The following is a 19780-nucleotide window of genomic DNA, read 5'->3' as shown; positions in this document are numbered from 1 at the left end:
CTGACACTGGCTAATGCACAAACCGTGTCGGAGACAAAAAATAAATAAATAAAAAGAACTCCATGGACGAAAAAATCAAATCAATTTTATTTTCGGTTCCTTCTTACTACTCCATACTTCTTAATTTAAACCATAGATTATACAATTTAAACGTAAGTACGGTAGGTATATTTTATGTATGTACGGTACCGTACCTACTTACACTTATGATTTTAGACCGTTGTTAGGAATATGAGTGAGTAAGTTGTCATTACTTCATTAACCATTGCGTAGATACTGGTGGTAGGACCTCTTGTGAGTCCGCGCGGGTAGGTACCACCGCCCTGCCTATTTCTGCCGTGAAGCAGCAATGCGTTTCGGCTTGAAGGGTGGGCCTTTGTAACTATAACTGAGACCTTAGAACTTATATCTCGAGGTGGGTGGCGCATTTACGTTGTAGATGTCTATGGGCTCCAGTAACCACTTAACACCAGGTGGGCTGTGAGCTCGTCCATCCATCTAAGCAATAAAAAAAAAAAAAAAATCTGCTGGACGTAACTTCTGGGAGTCCTACAAAAATTCCACTGAAAAAGTCTCGGTAAATGACCACCATTTTACTAAGATTATATTCATTCCATATCATCTCATCTCATTTAATTTCATCCCAGTTGATTAATGTCTCAAATTATTCATCTTATTTCATTTCACTCCATGTTATCATCTTTCATAAAAATAAGAATATAAATTAAAATAAGATATGACCTAAAAGTCCTAGTTACCTGGTCATAAAATCTCTTACAAAAATCTAGTGAATAATCTGTGATTGTTATTTCTGCAGTTGTGGTCCGATGGCGATGTCGTATTTTGTTTATGTGATATGCCGCGTAGATTTTGGGGTGTAAAAAGACTTTTAAAAATGCCTATAACTGAGACTGGGGATCAATATTCGATATGGGTAAGTGAAAACAACGTTCAGTCTATTAGCTTTATTTTTAACATAAGTTAATTTTTACCGTTTGGTGTGGAACATTTAAAGAAAAAGTTGAAAAATAGTAGTGTATTTCAGTGGAAAACATGCAACAACGTACAAAAATTTCGCCTGTCTGCGGGCTGAAATGGAATGTATCAAATATTTAGACGACTAAAATCTCCTTTTGTTTTTCATACCAAAAATGTTTATGATAAATGTCAATGCAATGAAAATAGTGTTTTACACATTTACGTGAAGAGATTGTCGAAGTGCGTTAATCGAAAATAAAATGATTCGAATAGAATTCCGTTTGGACAATGGTTTTTTTAGAAAAAATTGCTAATATTTTGGCATTAATACACATTTAATTTAACATGTTTTGGTTTCATGCCATTTTGTTTATTCTGTGTATGGAATTTCAACTGGATTGCCACGACATGTTTTCAATTAGTCCTATTCATTCACACTTCAATACCCAGTATTCTTTTGTTTTAAAGTGTTTCCCTAGAATCTAAATTCTATTATTTTTGTTCAACATGCTAACATCTAATCGTGTAATGTTCGATTCAAAAACTTCTCTAAGGATATAATGAAAAATGCTTTTCTTTTAAATGAGTCGACTATTATCAAAGCCGGCAATCTGACTTTTGGACAATGATTGGTAAATCAGAAAAACGAATTATTGACTTTGTATTCCATTGGCAGTCACAAAACTCTTCGGAACGACATCTTAGATAAATAACAGGTTAACTAATTAACCTTTATTTAATGCAGGTTTTGAACCGTATTCTTTGAAGGAGACGATTATATTCAAATCAATCTGTATTGACATATCAATAAATTTTTTTTGTCCAAATGCACAGATTGCCACCTTTGATAATAGACGACTCAAATGTTGATTTCCTTCTGTATTTTATTTATTTGAAAGTACATTCTCATGTTTTTCTGAAATAATGAAAATATTTTCTAAATGTAACTTTTGTTATGTGAGACCAAAGCTATTTAACAAAAAAAATTGTTAAAATTTTTTTTTTAAATAACAAAAAAAAACATTATGTACATATATTTAATTACTTTTTACTAATGTCCACACTAGCTAAGGCCTGGTGCTTAATTTTAAATAAAACTTATGTTGAAAGCAGTTAAATGAAATTGTAATCCTAGTGTGTATACCAATTTTAATAAAACCTCTCTATTTTGCAGGTGGGCTTAATATACATATTCAATTTGATTGTTGGGACTGGCGCTCTGACATTACCTGCAGCATTTTCCAGGGCAGGATGGGCATTAAGCACAATATCATTAGTCTTCTTAGCATTTATGAGTTTCTTGAATGCAACTTATGTGATAGAAACTATGGCATGCGCCAATGCAGTGCTAAAATGGAAGAAACTGCAGTCTATTAAGAGAGAGAGTGTAAGTTCTTCAATTCTTAACTGACTTCTAAGACAAGTAATATTGCTGAATTTATTTATAAGTATAGCTGCTCTTTTTATGTTTTTTTTTTATTGCTTAGATGGGTGGACGAGCTCACAGCCCACCTGATGTTAAGTGGTTACTGGAGCCCATAGACATCTACAACGTAAACGCGCCACCCACCTCGAGATATAAGTTTTAAGGTCTCAGTATAGTTACAACGGCTACCCCACCCTTCGAACCGAAACGCATTTCTGCTTCACGGCGGAAATAGGCGGGGTGGTGGTACCTACCCGTGCGGACTCCCAAGAGGTCCTACCACCAGTGATTACGCAAATTATAATTTTGCGGGTTTGATTTTTATTACACGATGTTATTCCTTCACCGTGGCAGTCAATCGTGAACATTTGTTGAGTAAGTATTTCATTAGAAAAATTGGCACCCGCCTGCGGGATTCGAACACCGGTGCATCGCTACACACGAATGCACCGGACGTCTTATCCTTTAGGCCACGACAACTACAAATGTATTGTAAATGTATTTACTAGCTGACCCGGCACACTTTGTAGTGCCTCAATCGATAAATAAAAGACCTAAACTTTTGTATAAAATAAACATAGAATAAACAAAAGGAATCTGTCCGACGGGGGACACATCAAATGAAAAACAAAATTGTTATTTTTATTTAATTTAGATCATTTTCATATTTATCCACCTTTTAAACCTTCTCTGGACTTTCACAAATAATTCAAGACCAAAATTAGCCAAATCGGTCCAGCCGTTCTCGAGTTTTAGTGAGACTAACGAACAGCAATTCATTTGATATATATATATAGTATATATTAAAAGGTTAAGATTTAATTGAATTTGCCTTTACTGAAATTTTTTAAAGCTACAATTATTGTAAATCATTTACACGGAACAATTAATCCTATATAAATTATACCGTTCTGATGTTCAGGATCTAGCTTACACAGAGAAGCACTAGCAGTAGTTGAAGTAAATAGATAATATAGCTAAATAGAAAATATTTAATCTAATTTAGATCCAAGATAGGGATACTGATGAAGAGACTACCTCACAACAATATGGAGATCTCGAAGAACCCCTTGTTTGCGGTACTTCCATACCTTCAAGATACTACAGTCTGGACCAACGTGTGGAACTTGGAGAAATGGCAAACCTTTTTTTTAGCAAGACTGGAAGGTTAATGTTTTATTGCACTCTCTGTGTATATCTGTATGGAGACCTATCTATATATTCAGCTGCAGTTGCTAAGTCCGTTATGGATGTTGTATGGTTAGTAATTTCTATAATTCACTTATAAACTTTATATGTATTTAAGAAATAAATCCTGAAGCTGAAAAGCAAAACAGTAACCTTGGAAAACAAGAAAAGATGTGTGCAGTGCACAAGATACTAGTGAAGCCTTCAGTAGTAATCTTAGCCTTCAAAAGTTCTGCCTCAGACTAAATCCTATTTACTCTTTTTAGTATTGCCATTTTGTTTCATTGAATTTCAAATTATAACGGTACTTAAAAAGTTCTAACTTAACTGTTAATTCAATAAGTCGAACATCAATGCTTTTCATTTATTTCACAAAACTTGTTGCCATAAACTACTGCTTGAACTGAAACAGAATGTTAGTGTAAAGGTGGATAGGTAGGTTAAGGCATCCCTGTACAAATAGTAAGATGCCTGGAGCACTTGTATCGAGTGATGCATTTTTTAAAAATGCATACCTTAGTCTAGCCACGTGATGGTGACTGGCTACCGTCACTAATAGACGCCAGCAATAACAGGCACAGCCAAGCTGAAGATAGAATGTAAGTTTATGATTAAGCTTTACTTATAAAAATAAAAATTGAAGTCATTATAACAATAGTTATAAATATATATATATATATATATCTCAATTGTAATAGATATTAAAGGTTCTTAATTGTATCCATATGTCTTATAACTTTTAAAAATGGCCTCGCAGAACAGCTGTTCAAATATGATACGGATTTTCATTTAAGTAAAGAAAAAAAAAACGTCACGTTTAATAATAGGTTTAAATAATAAAAGCGATTACACTAATTATTAGTATGTCAGAAATGGGTCAAACTTAAACATGAACTAAAGACTTTTTGCTTCTATGATGCTCGTAGTTACGTTACATGCCTATACATATGTGTGGTTTTTTGTAATATCTATATTGCATAAACTGATATTATATAGCGCTGCATATTGATTTGTTTTACTGTATGCTGAGACTGAGAATCGACGCCGGTCGGGCCTCATGGTACAGTAGCCGGTGTCAAAGTGACAACAGTAAATATTGATCTGTGTGCTTAGTGCGACTTTTTTAACGCTCTCGATAGCGTTAAAGTTAACTTAAATTTGTATGCAGTTGGAACAGCGCCCCTAGCGGCAAACGTGGGCAAACCTTGCAAATCCATACAAATTTGAGTTAACTCTTACGCAATCGAGAACGTTAAAGAACTCGGACTAAGCACAGTGATTAAAACTAGAGTCATGTCGCGACCTATTTGAAGCTTGAAATTGAAGTATCAAATTGAATGAATTCAGGCAAATATACATTGAAAATATTAAACGCCATAGTTACGAAGCGTCGTAACGTAAAATTTGCAGTCACCAATATTTTACTGATAGTTTTGTGCTAATGCATATTGTAAACTCGCACGGGTGGATAACGCATTCCTGCCTTTACCTGCCGCAAAACAGTCTCGCATTCCGGTTTAAAGGATAGGAAAAGTTTTATACAATACAATTGAGGCTCCGACCTGTGCCAGAAGGCGTTGATACCTATGTCCACTGGCTCTGGTATTTACGCTTTTTTTTTTTTTTGCCTTGAGAGGCTATTTCAGCGTAACCGTGGCTAGTAGGTGAGCTCACGGGGCTCAAACCTGACGACGATGCTAACACGAACCCTAGCAAGAGCCGTGCTTCGCAGAATCTACCCCCGGATCGGAAACGCGACCCACCGAGAAGATCCGGCGAGAAACTCAGTGGGCTGTGTCTGAGAGTTAATTTACTCGTCGAGCCCTCCGTCGCAAGCGACGGGTTCGACGAGAACGGTGACCGGTGCTTGAAGTACCTAAAAGCACCGTTTTTTACGCAATAAATAAATAAGAACTTGTGAACAGTTCAACAGTCTCTTCGAATGTCACGAACGGCAGAGGTTGGGAGAGCTTGCCGTGTTTCAACGCAACCGATGATCCGATGGCGTACACTCGACTCGATGTGTATAGGGTCTCTCTGCTCACCTTCGTAGCGGTCATGGGGCCCTTCGTCTTCTTCAACGTGCAAAAGACTAAGTACCTGCAGTTGCTGACGTCAGGAATGAGATGGCTCGGTGAGTGTTTCGTATAAGCTATACATATAAATAAAATTGGAGTGTCTGTTTGTAATATTGCAATAACCTCTTTTTACTACATGCATAATATGAATATATATACGGTACATACACCAGAATATATTTTCTTACAATTTTTATCTGTCTGTCTGTTTGTTCTGGCTAATCTCTGGAACGGCTGGACCGATTTTGATGAGACTTTCACTGATAGGTAGCTGATAATATAAGGAGTAACTTAGGCTACTTTTTTAAGACTAGCTTCGACAATAAACGCGGGTAGGTAACATCGCGGGCCCCAGCTATCAATAATAAAATTTAACGCTTCCGAAGCGAAGCGAGGGCGGTTCGCTAGTCGTAGTTATAACGCGTAAGCTGCTCGAGTAAGATGCCGAGGTTAAATTGATTACCGATAGTAAGACGCATGTAGATGGCAACGGTTAAATGGATACTGAAGCCCGTAGATGTGAACAACGTAAACTCAGTCTTGAGACATGAGTCATAAGTCTCAATTCTGTACTGCGATTGCTACCCTCCCCTTCAAACTGGAGCGGAATGCTTCGGATACCTATCTGTGCGGACTTACAAGACGCCCTACCATCTTTTTTTTTCCTACCTATGCTGATAGCATTGAGAGGAGTGTTGCTAACACTGGCCCTAGCAATCTGCGAAGCACTGCTCTTGAGTTGTTAGGTCTCCTTTGGAGGCGCTCGGGCAGCTGTTAGAAAATCCTACCCCGCCTGGTTGAGCCTTTGCTCGCTCACTTGTCCTAGTGAAATTGGAAAGGCCTTCGGGCCACCAGTAATCCTTCAAACATAACAAAATAAAAAAAACAATTGACAGGTAGAACTTATGTCCCAAGTAAGGTAGTAGCCTTCCCACTAATAATTGCTTTTCTATTATTTTTGTGGGTACTTTGATTTTCAATGGATGGATTTTTTATATAATAATCGGGAATAAGTGATATATATTTCCGGGACTGTAGTCCTTTATCAGTAATAAAGCTACACTTATTAAATGATAGCGTTTAAGCAAGTTTCGATGTCCGATATCGATAACAGAATATCTTTTATCTTCATGATTTATTTGGTATATAAATTAACAGGTAACTCGATCAGCTCGCGTTTTGACTTTTAAAAAGGTTTTTTTTTCATAAGACATTTTGCTTAAACCGTGAAGGTATTAGGCATTTCCTCCGTGTTGTACGAGACCGTTGACCCCGAACAGCTGATTTTTTATTGCATTACTGTGATATTCAGTAATATGCACAAAATTTTATTAGAACATAATTTATCTATCTAGGTTTCTAATATTTTCTTCGCTTTTGATACGTATTAAACATACTACATATTTTTATACTATGTATATGACCTGTACGTATAAAATAAAAAAGTACGTATTTTTAATATCGATTTTATTTGATTATATGATATATGTAATTGTGATTCCCGTTTCCATCGAGTCATTTCTAGACATTTCACAGCTATTTTGGTTCTCAAGTGTATGTTTGAAATAGTTTGCTTTCTCCTAACATTCAAGAATACTGGTGGTAGGACCTCTTGTGAGTACGCGCGGATAGGTACCATCACCCTGCCTATTTCTGCCGTGAAGCAGTAATGCGTCTCGGTTTGAAGGGTGGGGCAGCCGTTGTAACTATACTTGAAACCTTAGAACTTATATCTCAAGGTGGGTGACGCATTTACGTTGTAGATGTCTATGGGCTCCAGTAATCACTTAACACCAGGCGGGCGGGCTGAGCGGGTGAGATAGTCTACCCACTAAGCAATAAAATAAATGCTCCATTAAATGATTCATTTTTCTTGCAGCATTCACGATAATGATCTCAATGGCGATCCATCTATTAACCTCCCGAGGGGCTGAAGGCAGACCTCCTACGTTTGACGTGACGGGAATGCCCACATTATTTGGAGCATGTGTGTATTCATTCATGTGCCACCACTCGTTGCCAGGACTCATCAGCCCGATACGAGGCAAAAACGGCTTGGGGCTCCATCTCTCTCTAGATTACTTTCTCATAAGCGTATTCTACCTGTTATTAGCGTTCACTGGCGCTTTCGCCTTTGCCGAACTAAACGATTTGTACACGTTAAATTTTGTGCCGTCGGACAATGAAAGCATATTCCTTAAAATAGTCGATTATTTCCTTTCACTGTTCCCGGTTTTCACTCTGTCCACGAGTTTCCCGATTATAGCGATTACATTAAAGAACAATCTGCAGTCTCTATGTTTGGACACGGGTCGCATTGAAAGTTACAATGTTGTCGTAAGAAAAATTTTATTTCCCGTCGTTACGGTAGTTCCTCCGGTACTGTTGACGTATTATTTAGAGGATATCAGTGTGTTGATTGAGTTCACTGGTTCGTATGCGGGAGCTGGTATTCAATATTTGATACCGACGTTTCTGGTCGTGTCCGCCAGGCGGCACTGCGTCGCCCTGCTGGGTTTGGGCGTGGTCAATAAGTATAAGAGTCCGTTCTCGCATGCGGCGTGGGCAGTATTCGTGTTGCTCTGGTCGTGCATGTGTATAATATTGGTCTCCGTGCACATATTCGAAAAGAAATCATGACGATAAATTAGGCGGTATTTTCTTTCTTTTTCTTCGACGGAAATGCTAATATATTTTTTGTATAATATTAATTGTGATATTCTAACGTGTGTGTGTTAATTTTATAAATTGAAGTCATATTTTATTGAGGGCTTTATCTTGAGATAGCAAAATTAAATGACTTATTTATGTACTTGAATGATATTCGTGAATGTGTTTAAAGTAAAAGTTATATAAATTACATTATAGTAGGAGTTTTATGAAGAAGAAAAAAACACGAATGATTAGATTTAAGGATAGGTACCGCGACGTTCAACCAATTTGTACCTTCTTATATCTATCTTTACGGCTTAACTCTCCACGTATTTAAAAAAAAACTAAAGGCTTTGTATTCACGAGCGAACGAAAATTAAACCAAACTAGAAAACAAGCTTTAGAATTTTGTCACTCTGCATGACATCAAAACTCCTTAATTGTCCATTGAGGAATTTACTCTCTTTTTAAAACCAGAGCATCATGCATGACAAAACTCAGGTAGTTACTCATTCAGCAGACATTATGAAACCTCATTCTGGTGCATCGTCCGTCCGTAGCAGTAGTGTGATCATCCTATTTTTGAAGCTCTCATCCCATTCCCCTATTTATTTTATGGTCTGGTCAGACAATTGCCCGAATCTTTGACCCTTGACCTAATCTATGCTATTCCTTCGAAGATATCTTCAAATACCTCCCGCATTAATCCTGCAATAGCGTTTTGAGATAAATAATAGTCAATAAACATTCCGGCCTGTGTAACTCGCTTGAGATGTTCATTTTTGTTGTATATTTCCTCCTTCATTTAGAATCGACATGCTAGTCTTGCGCAGGTGCTTCTTAGTGCTGAAGCATCCCGTGAAGTATATTTTTTAAATTCTCATCCCATTCTCCTATTTATTTTAGGGTCTGGCCAGAAAATTGCCCGAATCTTTGACCCTTGACCTCATCTATGCTATTCCTTCGAAGATATCTTCAAATACCTCCCGCATTAATCCTCCAATAGCGTTTTGAGATATGAGACAATAAACATTCCTGCCTATGTAACTCGCTTAAGATGCTCATTCTTGTTGTATATTTCCTCCTTCATTTAGAATCGATAAGCTCGTCTTGCGCAGATGCTTCCCAGTGTTGAAACGTCCTGTGAGGACCCTAGCGAATATCAGATTAACTTATGTAATGGATTTAAAGATGTCTATTGAATAGTACTTTCCAATCAAATGTTCCTAGTTCAATAATTCCTACACGTCATTGAGGTCCTATGGTTGGTTGGAGACATTTCATAGATACCGCGACGCAACTATGCGTTTCTCAGTGCTTTGACTTTTTAAGTCTCAAAGCACATGGCGCTACTGTCGCTGTAATCTACTTCACTACCCAAAAATAGTTTCCGGCTGACAGCCCAACCAACAATTTCCAGGTGAAATACAACACTTAATTTATTAAGACTAATTTTATGTAATGTACAAGCTTTATTTTTTTATATTTTAGAGAATTTAATCATGTTAATTCAATAATTGATTTACGCTTTGTATATTTGAAACCAGTGACTGTGCCAAAAATATGCATAGTTTTAAGTGTGTGTTTTTTTTATAATTAATATAAATTAACTAATTAACGCACATTTCAATAAAATGGTAATTAATATTTAAAACAAATTAGTGAAAAGAAATTGAAATGTTCGACTTGAATGTGTTTTTCGATATTATTAATTTGATTTTATACTTTTATCTAGAATATGTCCTGTTATGGAAAGAAATCTTGTATTTTTTTTAAAACTGAGTACGTTTCATATTTTATGTACTATTGATTGATTTTATGACAGGATTTTTATTGCTTGTACATAATAAATATATATGAAAGGGCACTGTATCGAAAAAAATCCTGCGTACTTAATCTACTTATGTATTTGAGATATTCTTATGTGTATCTAAATCCGATTATTATGGGAGGGGGAGCTCTTTGCGAAATCCCGAAGCGTAATTTTACGTTCAACTTTATTTTGCTAATACCGTTTCTTCTGGTTTAAACATTCAACGATAGCTGATTATTGACAGTATTCGTGAAAGTTGAAGTGTAAAGCTTAATAAGTTCCCCCCATTTTGCTCTGAAGATCATCACAACACAACTGAGATTAGCTAAAATGTGAAGTAACCAATGGTTGTGATTGATAAAAGGCTTTTTTTTTTCAAAAAGTACTTACCTACTGTCTAATTGAAGCCGTCAGCGCAAAAGTGGCCTTACCTAGAGTTTTTCATATTCGTGCTTATATATTGAAATTTACTTAAAACAATTAAATATGATTCAAATCCCTAGTTCCACCCATAGATAACAGATGCCTTTGTAAACATTATTTTTTCGCGTATTGTTTCTGCTTACGAAGCAATGTAAACGTTAATTCAAATCTCATTATCTCTATACTAACTATCACTTTCACTTCACGGTCACTTTTGCGCTGACGGCCACAATTATTGTGTTATTTATGTTCTTAAAACGGCTGGTCCGTGATGAATTATAGTACCTAATTTAATTTTTATACAATAGTGATTTTTATTTTATTTTACATTAATGAGTTGTGTGATTAAACTTGTGTGTTTTGTGTAATGTAACATTGTATATTTAATAATAAATAAATGCCTATTTTTAACTGTTACTACTATACTTTTCATTTCGTATTGGTGAACGTTCATTGGAAGAATGAAGTACCTATGGATAGTTTTTTTGTACAGTTTCCAAAAAAAATAATTATGAAAAGTACATCTTTATGTTTTCATCCGCTATTGGTTTGTAATTTATGAATTTTTACATACGTGTGAATGTGATCTTTAACTTTTCACCCATTTGTATAATTAAATAGCCTGCAAAGTCGAATGAATACAACCCAGTGAGATCAAAGATGTTCACGGGCATCAGCAACGGTAACTGAGCGAGTGCTGCCGTCAAGTTAATTTTTACTCATAATTGAAATACTATTTATTTTACTGGTGGTAGGACCTCTTGTGAGACCGCGCGGGTAGGTACCACCACCCTGCCTATTTCTGCCGTGAAGCAGTAATGCGTTTCGGTTTGAAGGGTGGGGCAGCCGTTGTATCTATACTGAGACCTTAAAACTCATATCTAAGATGGGTGGCGGCATTTACGCTGTAGATGTCTATGGGCTTCAGTAACCACTTAACATCAGGTGGGCCGTGAGTTCGTACATCCAACTAAACAATAAAAAAGGTGATTATTGAAAAGAAAAATCCAAGTAAAGGTTGAAGAATTATTTATTATATCATCATTATACACAGATTGTCACTTTCGCGAATAAAAGCGACAAAAGCCTTCCATAGCTCAATTGACTTTGGCATGAAATTACATTGTATTTGTGCTGCGTGGGGCGACATCACGCCACTCATCCATCTACGCTCTAAGCACTAAACAAGACGAATTTGCTATAAAGGAGAACATTTAAAAACAAGTAAAAAAATATCACTAATGAAGCACGCGGCGCATTGGGTTAAGATCGTTTCGGAATTTTGATTCCCATTAAAGAACACGAATTACTTTATTAAATCATTATCCTAATATAAAATAAAACATTAAACAATAACACTCCTAAATAGCGTTACACTTGAAAGAGATCCATAAATACTTCCATAATTTTATTTTAAATAAAATATATCGGAATATAAAATATAATTAATTAACATGCCATTTTCAAAAAGTGAAATTCTAAGATAAAAAAATTTGTATTAAAATACTGAAATTTACCATTACTTATTGACAAATAATCTGCCAAATCAACCACAACGTACCCGCAAATAGTACCTCATTTCATATCAACATTTTTAATTACATATCAGAAGAAAAAAAAAAGAAAAAAATATAACATTAAAATTAATTACATTACATAAATATGAGTGAATGTTTTTTTTTTTTACAGACAATGACAAATAAATAAAACTAGGTGACTCATCAATACTCGCACATTCATACAAACGATAAAAAAAACAATTGACAGCTGTGAATAACAGAATTTCAACTAAATCAACTTGTCTTTATAATTATAATCATGTAGCAAATTCGAAATTACAGCTAAAAGCCTCGGCTCGGTAAAAAGTGTGGAAATTCAGTAAGTACTCGACGAAACCTCCGCCAGACAAATGTATACGTTCGATTACAAATAAATAACATTAAACTACATTCGATAAACCTAAATGTTCATGTTCGCATAAGATCGACGTTTAGAATTTAATTCATAAAATGTGTCGCGGGACCGGTTGGTCTCGTATTGGCGAGCAATACGATCAACGAGTCCGCGTCCGGATCGCCACCCAACGACTGTCGTCGGTTACGCCACAGGGTCGTATGTGACGTCATCCTCATCACACTATGAAGCGTGACGTCACTCACGCCACGCAAAATCTATTCGCCAAAAATTTCATCGGTTCTGTACGCGGCCGCATATTGTATTAAAAGTACTAGACCCGCGCAAACTACTAGAAATTTGACGGATCGTTCGTCCTTTTCTGATGCTGGCATTTAGTAGCGAGGTTTCCGCGGTCCGGCAACACTGATGGAGGGGGGACGAGGACGGGTCGCGGGGGCTAGATAGAGGCGTGCTATAAATCCTCCGGGGGGAGAGTGATGTCGTTCCTACGCAGCGCCGCTCGGAACGCTTCGAGGGACGACCTGAGCGTGAGGCAGAAGCCGCGCGACGCCGGCACCAGGGGGTAGTCCGGGGGCGTGACGGGGCGGGGGAGGGGCGCCTCCCCGGAGAGCGCCACGAGTCCGTCGAGGCGCGCACAGAGTGCGGCGGCGTGCGTGCGCATGTGCTGCATGATCTCGTCGCGGAACGGTTCCGGCGGGTTCAGGACCATCTTCGTCATCGATTGAACGAGTTTCAGTAGCACCATCTCGTTGTACATGCGCGAGTTCTCCTTGCCTTGTTGGGTACCTGAGTGAGTATAAAAAACTTTGATCAAATCAAATCCAATTTATTTTATTCGACATAAATGAAGGTACATACTTGTTGAACGTCAAAAAGAACTACCGCCAATTCACAAAAACTAGCCTCCGTCCTGAGAAGAACTGGCAAGAAATTCAGCGGGCATGTATTTTTTTTTAAATATTCATTTTTACAAGAGGTATTATAACGTAACAATTATTGCAATATTGAAATGCCCGGAGCGAGCAACTCATTCCCTCATTCGAAGCGAGAAGTGAAAAATGACTTAAAAACTGTTACAACAACTACTTCATAAATATTTTCATATTATATACTGAATATAATGCTATAAAAATTAGATTGGAGATCATATTTACATATAGACAGAAACATTGATTTTATGAGGCTAAGTCACTGTTAGAACCTGCAGGTAAGTACAAAATTTTCTAAGGAAATAGTAACTTTACATTACTACTCTGAGTAATTACTACTCTGTGTAATTACTACTCTGAGTTTCAAGTTAGGTGAAGGCATTAACGTTGAAAATTCAATGTGCTCCGGTAAGTCGTCTAAGTAATCAAAATGTTTTTTTTTTAAAAATAGATTTGATTGTTTTTTTTTTTAAGTCGAAAGTATCTAAGACACAAACTGAGGGTAGAGTCAATAGAAATTTTAGGGTATTTCAGTGTAATCAACATAATGATAAGCTTGTGTAAAAACTATTAACTATGACACTTTTTATACTTATAATACTATTCCTTTACTGGTGGTAGGACCTCTTGAGTCCGCACGGGTAGGTACCACCACCCTGCCTATTTCTGCCGTGAAGCAGTAATGCGTTTCGGTTTGAGGGGGGGGGGGGGGGGGGCAACCGTTGTAGCTATACTGAGACCTTAGAACTTATATCTCAAGGGGGGTGGCGCATTTACGTAGTAAATGTCTATTGGCTCTAGTAACCACTTAACACCAGATTGGCTATGAGCTCGTCCACCCATCTAAGCAATAAAAAAAAACAAGAATTCTAATTGAAACTTTATCAAGAATGCCTAAGTACCTTTTTGTTTCTCATATCCAGCCTCGTTGAAATAAGGCTCGGCATTGAGGATCAGTCCCTGCAGAGACACTATGACCTGTAGGAGCGAGCTGTCTTTGCCCCACACCTCGACACCGCGCCCAGACCACGTGCCCAGGAGAGACACACAAACCTGAAAGTCAACATATTACAATATTTACCAAACTTAGATCTGCGCGTACTAATTGGAAACCTGAATAGTTAATAGGAGTGGTGTGATTTGGAAAAAAAACCACGTAAGTTATAAATAGCTGCGTGCGACAGCAACCTTATAACGTGACGTCATTTGAGGCCATAATAAGCTGTTGGGAGTTAGCTCGTATATATATTGGTGCTCATAATATAACTTAATCGTATGATATACAATAAAACACAATGATTAGCTACATATTACATCATGCGTTGTGATTGGACTTAAAAAATCGTTCAAAATTCTTAGGTGGTATTAGTCGATTTAAGATTTAAATTTTTAATATTTAACGAAATTATTTCTTGATAATTACATGACCGACAGGTTAGCTAATGCGACTAGAAACATGATAATACTTCAACATTTCATGTAATTAGTGTTGGTAATGTTTTTTTTTATTAATTTAATGTACATATTTTTTATGCATAATTTAAAAAAAAATATGCTAATATTCTGCACTCCTTCTCTGTATACATAGGTACCATGTACCTTCCCGTCCTCGTCCAATTTTTTTTTTTTTTTTTTTTTTTTCTTATGTGGTTAGAATTAGGTAGGTTCGTGTTGAGGCGGTTCGCTTCTCTGTATAAATAGATATGTACCTTCCCGTCCTCGTACAGGTTCGGGTTGAGTCGGTCCGTGCAGTAGGAGTGGTAGTGGCAGAGCGGCGGCGCGCGCGGGTACTCCCCGCCGAGCTGCACGTCGAACACGAACAGCCCGTCCTCGTACGGCGTGTTCGCGGGGCCCGCTATCATCACCGACAGCAGGTCGATGCGGTTCTCGTAGCCGCGGACCCAGACCTGCATACGAACGCAAACTTTATTTCATTCGGATCACATTCGCTAACTTATTTTATTTTATTTTTATTGCTTTGATGAGTGGACGAGCTCACAGTCCACCAGCACAGGTGTTAAGTGGTTACTGAAGCCCATAGACATCTACAACGTAAATGCGCCACCCACCTTGAGATATAAGTTGTAAGGTCTCAGTATAGTTACAACGGCTGCCCCACCCTTCAAACCGAAACGCATTACTGCTTCACGGCAGAAATAGGCAGGTGGTGGCACCTACCCGTGCGGACTCAAGAGGTCCTACCACCAGACTGAATTGCCGCTCACGTTTTAACGAGTTATTACACTAAAAAAAAAACGTTTTAAAACAATATGTATTAGAATTTTTATTATTGACAATTATTATTGTATTGTTTTATGGCTTAGAAATGAAAGAAGTTTTCAGTCGCTAATGATGGTTTGTAGCTTGAATAGAATTACACAATGAACCTACGCACTCTGATACTTTAGCATCAATTTTTTGTGCTAGTCATGGGCATTGTCAACGGCACAGAGAAGTCTCAGTGTAATGACGGAATATCGTCGAGGAAGTCAATTCCAAAGATTTAAGAACTCAGTTATAAAGGAAAGTAATCAACTGTGGATGAATCGCAGCGGTTTTAATTGCAAAAGCCTATTTTAGTCCATGTAGCAATCATTACCCTAGCGCTCTCTAGTAAGCGCGCGGTTAAAACGGAGTAGGGACAAAGACAGGTTCATTGACCCCTCTGAGCCCACACAATGCTACTGGCTTATTTACTGGTGGTACGACCTCTTGTGAGTCCGCGCGGATAGGTACCACCGCCCTGCCTATTTCTGCCGTGAAGCAGTAATGCGTTTCGGTTTGAAGGGCGGAGCAGCCGTTGTAACTATATTGAGAGCTTAGAACTTATATCTCGAGGTGGGTGGCGCGTTTACGTTGTAGATGTCTATGAGCTCCAGTAACCACTTAACACCAGGTGGGCCGTAAGCTCGTCCACCCATCTTAGCAATAAAAATAAAAACCAATGAATTCTGTTCAGATAAGATGTCAGGTAAGATTTTCGCTTAGTCACGTTTGCCTTTCGAGCGTCGATATGTATGAAAGTTTGAGATGCTTACGCCGGGTGGTAAATCACTCCTGAGCAATTTGATCTCTCGTTTGACGGCCGAATGGAAGGAGCGCGGGTCCGACGGCTGCAGTATGGAGAGGCGGAAGCGGTGCGCCGCCGGCGCGAGCTCCAGCAGCGCGAACCCCTCCCCTCCGGAGACAGGGGAGCCCTCCACTTCCGCTTCCATTTCCGCGCCTTCAGCGGCGGCTAGCGGCGCCGTGTCAGGTACGTCTGTATAATCGATATATTCAAATAAATAAATAAACTGGTGCGCTTGCACCAGCTTGGTGGGTGCACGTGAAAGAAGTGAAACTTACATAAAATTACTGTGCGTTACAAATGTTGCATAGTATTTTTGCAGCACATATAAAATTCCAAACGAGTCCTTAGATTTTACGTAACCGCACCTTGAGATATAAGTTCTAAGGCCTCAGTATAGTTACAACGGCTACCCCACCCTTCAAACCGAAACGCATTACTGCTTCACGGCAGAAATAGGCAGGGTGGTGGTACCTATCCGTGCGGACTCACAAGAGGTCCTACCACCAGTAAAATAATAATTTATTTTTTTAAAGGCCTGGTAACACGAGTCCTTCGTCGATTCCTTTTACAACCTAATAGCATGATCCATTATCAATTAGATTAGTGTTAATGATCCTGATACCGTACCGGGGTCAGGGTTAGTTATAGGGCATTCATACTTTTGTGAAAATCTTAATATGAGATCATTAAATGTGAAACAATTAATTTAATTAATTCGTTGCTTGCGCCTGCCCCGCGAACCGATTGTACGCTCTTTTTCTGAACATCAAAAACTTACTCTTGACTTCGTCGGTTTCCGCAGTACCGGTTGTGGCATCCTTGGCTTCACCTTCGGCTGGTTTCGTCTCGGCCTTCTCGTCTTCACCCATGCTCACGACCAGAGCACCGTACTGACTGCGATGTACCATCGGAAAAATTATTAAAAGCCAGATGCAGATTAGGCAATTTAAAAAAAAAAAAGAACCTTTATCGAGGGAGGGAGGAGGGGAAGTATATACAATTTGAATTATTTTCGACTACCCCCAATTTTTCCGATAATGTTTATGTTTATATATATATATCTGTTAATTCGACATAAAAATTAATAGATACAGTGTTACAGTGTGGTATGAACGTGATCTCCATCGTCGATTACAGCAACTATTATTTACGTCGTGATATGACCAGGATCCACAACTGTGGTGAAAGGTTTCTTGTGCCGGCGGTATGACCACGAAGAGCATCACCCGTTCCTCAGATCGAGGACCCTCAGTAGACACTAGCAAGCGTTCTTCGTGACGCGCTAAGACCACACTCCCGCCATCGAATTGACTTATCTTTGAATACACAGCAAGTATCTTTCAAATTTTCTAAAATTGTTCTTCATTTATTAATTTATCACTACCATCATCCTCATAAGCCCACAGTTGTTCACTGCTGGACATAGACACTACCAAAGTTCGCCACAGTGTCCGATCCTGTGTGGGATCTGGGGGATTCCCGAGATACTCAACGGATTATAGGTTCAACTTAGGAGAGGCCAACTTTCTTGAATTATTTTAATATTTAAACACGAAATTATTTTTCCTCGACTATTGGTGACTCCGGAATAAAAGGAATCAAAACACTTCCGAGCTCAACTAGGAACATCAAAAGCTACCACCACATTATGGGATCACTATCTACACATCACATCATGCAAAGGGAGAATTCATACACAAGAACGCAATACTTACATTAAACAAACTGTTTAATTTCGTTATACTAATAAAAAAAACGGACGCCAGATACTATATTATTATATAATAGAGGGTATTATTAACGGAAAATCAGAGAAATTAAGTTACCACTTTTGACAGTTTGGAAGGAAAGAAAAAAAATACTCAAGAAACTAAAAATATGAATTGTTAAAAACCAATGAATCTAACAATTGCGGTGAAATCTAAAATGTGCATTTACATTTTACCATATTTTGTTTTTGGTTAACTAAACTTTTACTACTATTATTGGTTAGTTAAACTTTTTTATTAACAACTAATGAAAAACTAATTTTCTACGGACCAGTATTCGAATTGAATATTTGAAAACTATACTCGTTATAAAAAAAAAAAACAGTGGCCACAGTCATTGAGTTACCACGAGTGTTGCCGTAAATAAAATTTATACTAAACAGTATGATATTGAGTTTCTGAAAAGTAAATTTGCTGAAACATAAAACAACATACACTTTTGTGTGGCATTAAGCCGTAACGCTTTTGTCAAATATTTTGTTTAACATAAGTTTTGCCAGTTCACTTGCTAATATATACAGGGGCAAGACATTGACATCAACGTGCTCACATAGAACAATACGACATAAATTGATATAAAGCCATGAAGTGAAAAAATATATCGAAAGTTGCCAGCTAATAAAAAAAAAATTGCCATATTTCCTGATTAAATGATTAAAATGCGTGTGATGCTCCTTTTATACATACGTACGTACTAAAAATTCAAAATAGCATATTTCGCTGGCAATTATCGAATATACAATTATATGATCAACATAAAGCAAACATTTTTAATGAAATATGAATTAAAATATATAAAAGAAATTATTACAACAGGGTATAGGTTCGTTAATGCTATACTAAAATACTGTACAATTTCGAAAGTTGAAGGGAAAAAATTTCCTTTATACGTATAAAGATATCTCAGTATCTTTTAGACGGATATTGTACATAGTACCAGTTGATTAGAATATTTTCAATATGATAGTGAATTAAGTTGTCACATTAAATTCATATTTTTTATTATATTATTTTCATAGAAACGCACAGTATTCAGTATCTTTAGGATTTATCAGGGGGGAGTTAGTATGGGGGCTGGGGAGAAAATTAACATAAAACACGGAGGCTCACACTGAAAAGTGGTAGAGTAAGTTCTCCTCAGACACGTTTCTCTTTTTCAATAAGTTGTTAAGGAATCCGGCCAACTCTTGCGGCCTTCTCCTGTGAAACAAATCAATCTTAAATTTATTTGTTGTTCGACAGATTATATTTCATTGAATGCGCAAAACTATAGCTTAATATTACTATGATGCCTTAGAAGAACAACGGTATAAATAACATATCAATTAATAATCATGATTCAAGTTTACTTAAGCACTGTTACCTAGTAATTTATGTCACCTATAAATTTAGTATATCTGAAAGCATATTTTGTAATCACACTCAAACAGTTATCTTAAGATTTGTCGTGCTCACTCAACGGTAGACTACTGCTCGGTTGTACTCCTGGCATTATTGACCTCCATGAGCAATGATAACCACTCACCATCAGTTTAGC

At 37.4% G+C, this 19780-nt stretch overlaps 2 protein-coding genes across 5 annotated transcripts in view; one reads left to right on the top strand and one right to left on the bottom strand.

Moving 5' to 3' along the window:
• The first annotated feature begins 783 nt into the window (after positions 1-783).
• Positions 784-10975, top strand: LOC114253214 (putative sodium-coupled neutral amino acid transporter 12). Of its 2 annotated transcripts, none has more exons than XM_089734317.1 (5): positions 784-934; positions 2153-2365; positions 3411-3571; positions 5518-5726; positions 7550-10975. In XM_089734317.1, exons 1-5 carry the CDS (start codon positions 857-859, stop codon positions 8308-8310), a joined length of 1422 nt encoding a protein of 473 aa, XP_089590443.1. In that variant the 5' UTR covers positions 784-856; the 3' UTR covers positions 8311-10975. The 2 variants fall into 2 exon arrangements, with proteins under 2 accessions (XP_089590443.1, XP_028043805.2); XM_028188004.2 differs by having other exon boundaries at positions 3411-3664.
• Positions 10976-11570: 595 nt separating this feature from the next.
• Positions 11571-19780, bottom strand: part of LOC114253197 ((E3-independent) E2 ubiquitin-conjugating enzyme UBE2O) — a 28576-nt gene continuing 20366 nt past the window's right edge. For 2 of the 3 annotated variants that reach the window (XM_028187975.2, XM_028187976.2), the window contains exons 20-25: positions 19354-19443; positions 17253-17368; positions 16443-16663; positions 15114-15311; positions 14307-14457; positions 11571-13261 (exon numbers count right to left, since the gene is read on the bottom strand). In XM_028187975.2, coding sequence (XP_028043776.2) covers positions 12927-13261; positions 14307-14457; positions 15114-15311; positions 16443-16663; positions 17253-17368; positions 19354-19443 — 1111 coding nt within the window. In that variant the 3' untranslated portion in view covers positions 11571-12926. The remainder of the gene's footprint in view (positions 13262-14306; positions 14458-15113; positions 15312-16442; positions 16664-17252; positions 17369-19353; positions 19444-19780) is intronic. The other variant, XM_028187977.2, reaches the window with a different exon arrangement.

This window comes from Bombyx mandarina, chromosome 17 (genome assembly GCF_030267445.1).
Source record: "Bombyx mandarina strain Sakado chromosome 17, ASM3026744v2".
Lineage (NCBI taxonomy): Eukaryota > Metazoa > Arthropoda > Insecta > Lepidoptera > Bombycidae > Bombyx > Bombyx mandarina.
The sequence above is the reverse complement of the archived record's forward strand: the minus strand, read 5'-3'. Positions and strand labels throughout refer to the sequence as shown.

What these genes read in the sequence shown, in the direction of transcription:
- LOC114253214 (XM_028188004.2), top strand. Translation starts at nt 857, where the DNA reads ATGCCGCGTAGATTTTGGGGTGTAAAAAGACTTTTAAAAATGCCTATA. An exon ending in GGGATCAATATTCGATATGG is followed by an intron (nt 935 to 2,152) that starts GTAAGTGAAAAC and finishes TCTATTTTGCAG; the next exon opens with GTGGGCTTAATATACATATT. An exon ending in TCCGTTATGGATGTTGTATG is followed by an intron (nt 3,665 to 5,517) that starts GTTAGTAATTTC and finishes ACTTGTGAACAG; the next exon opens with TTCAACAGTCTCTTCGAATG.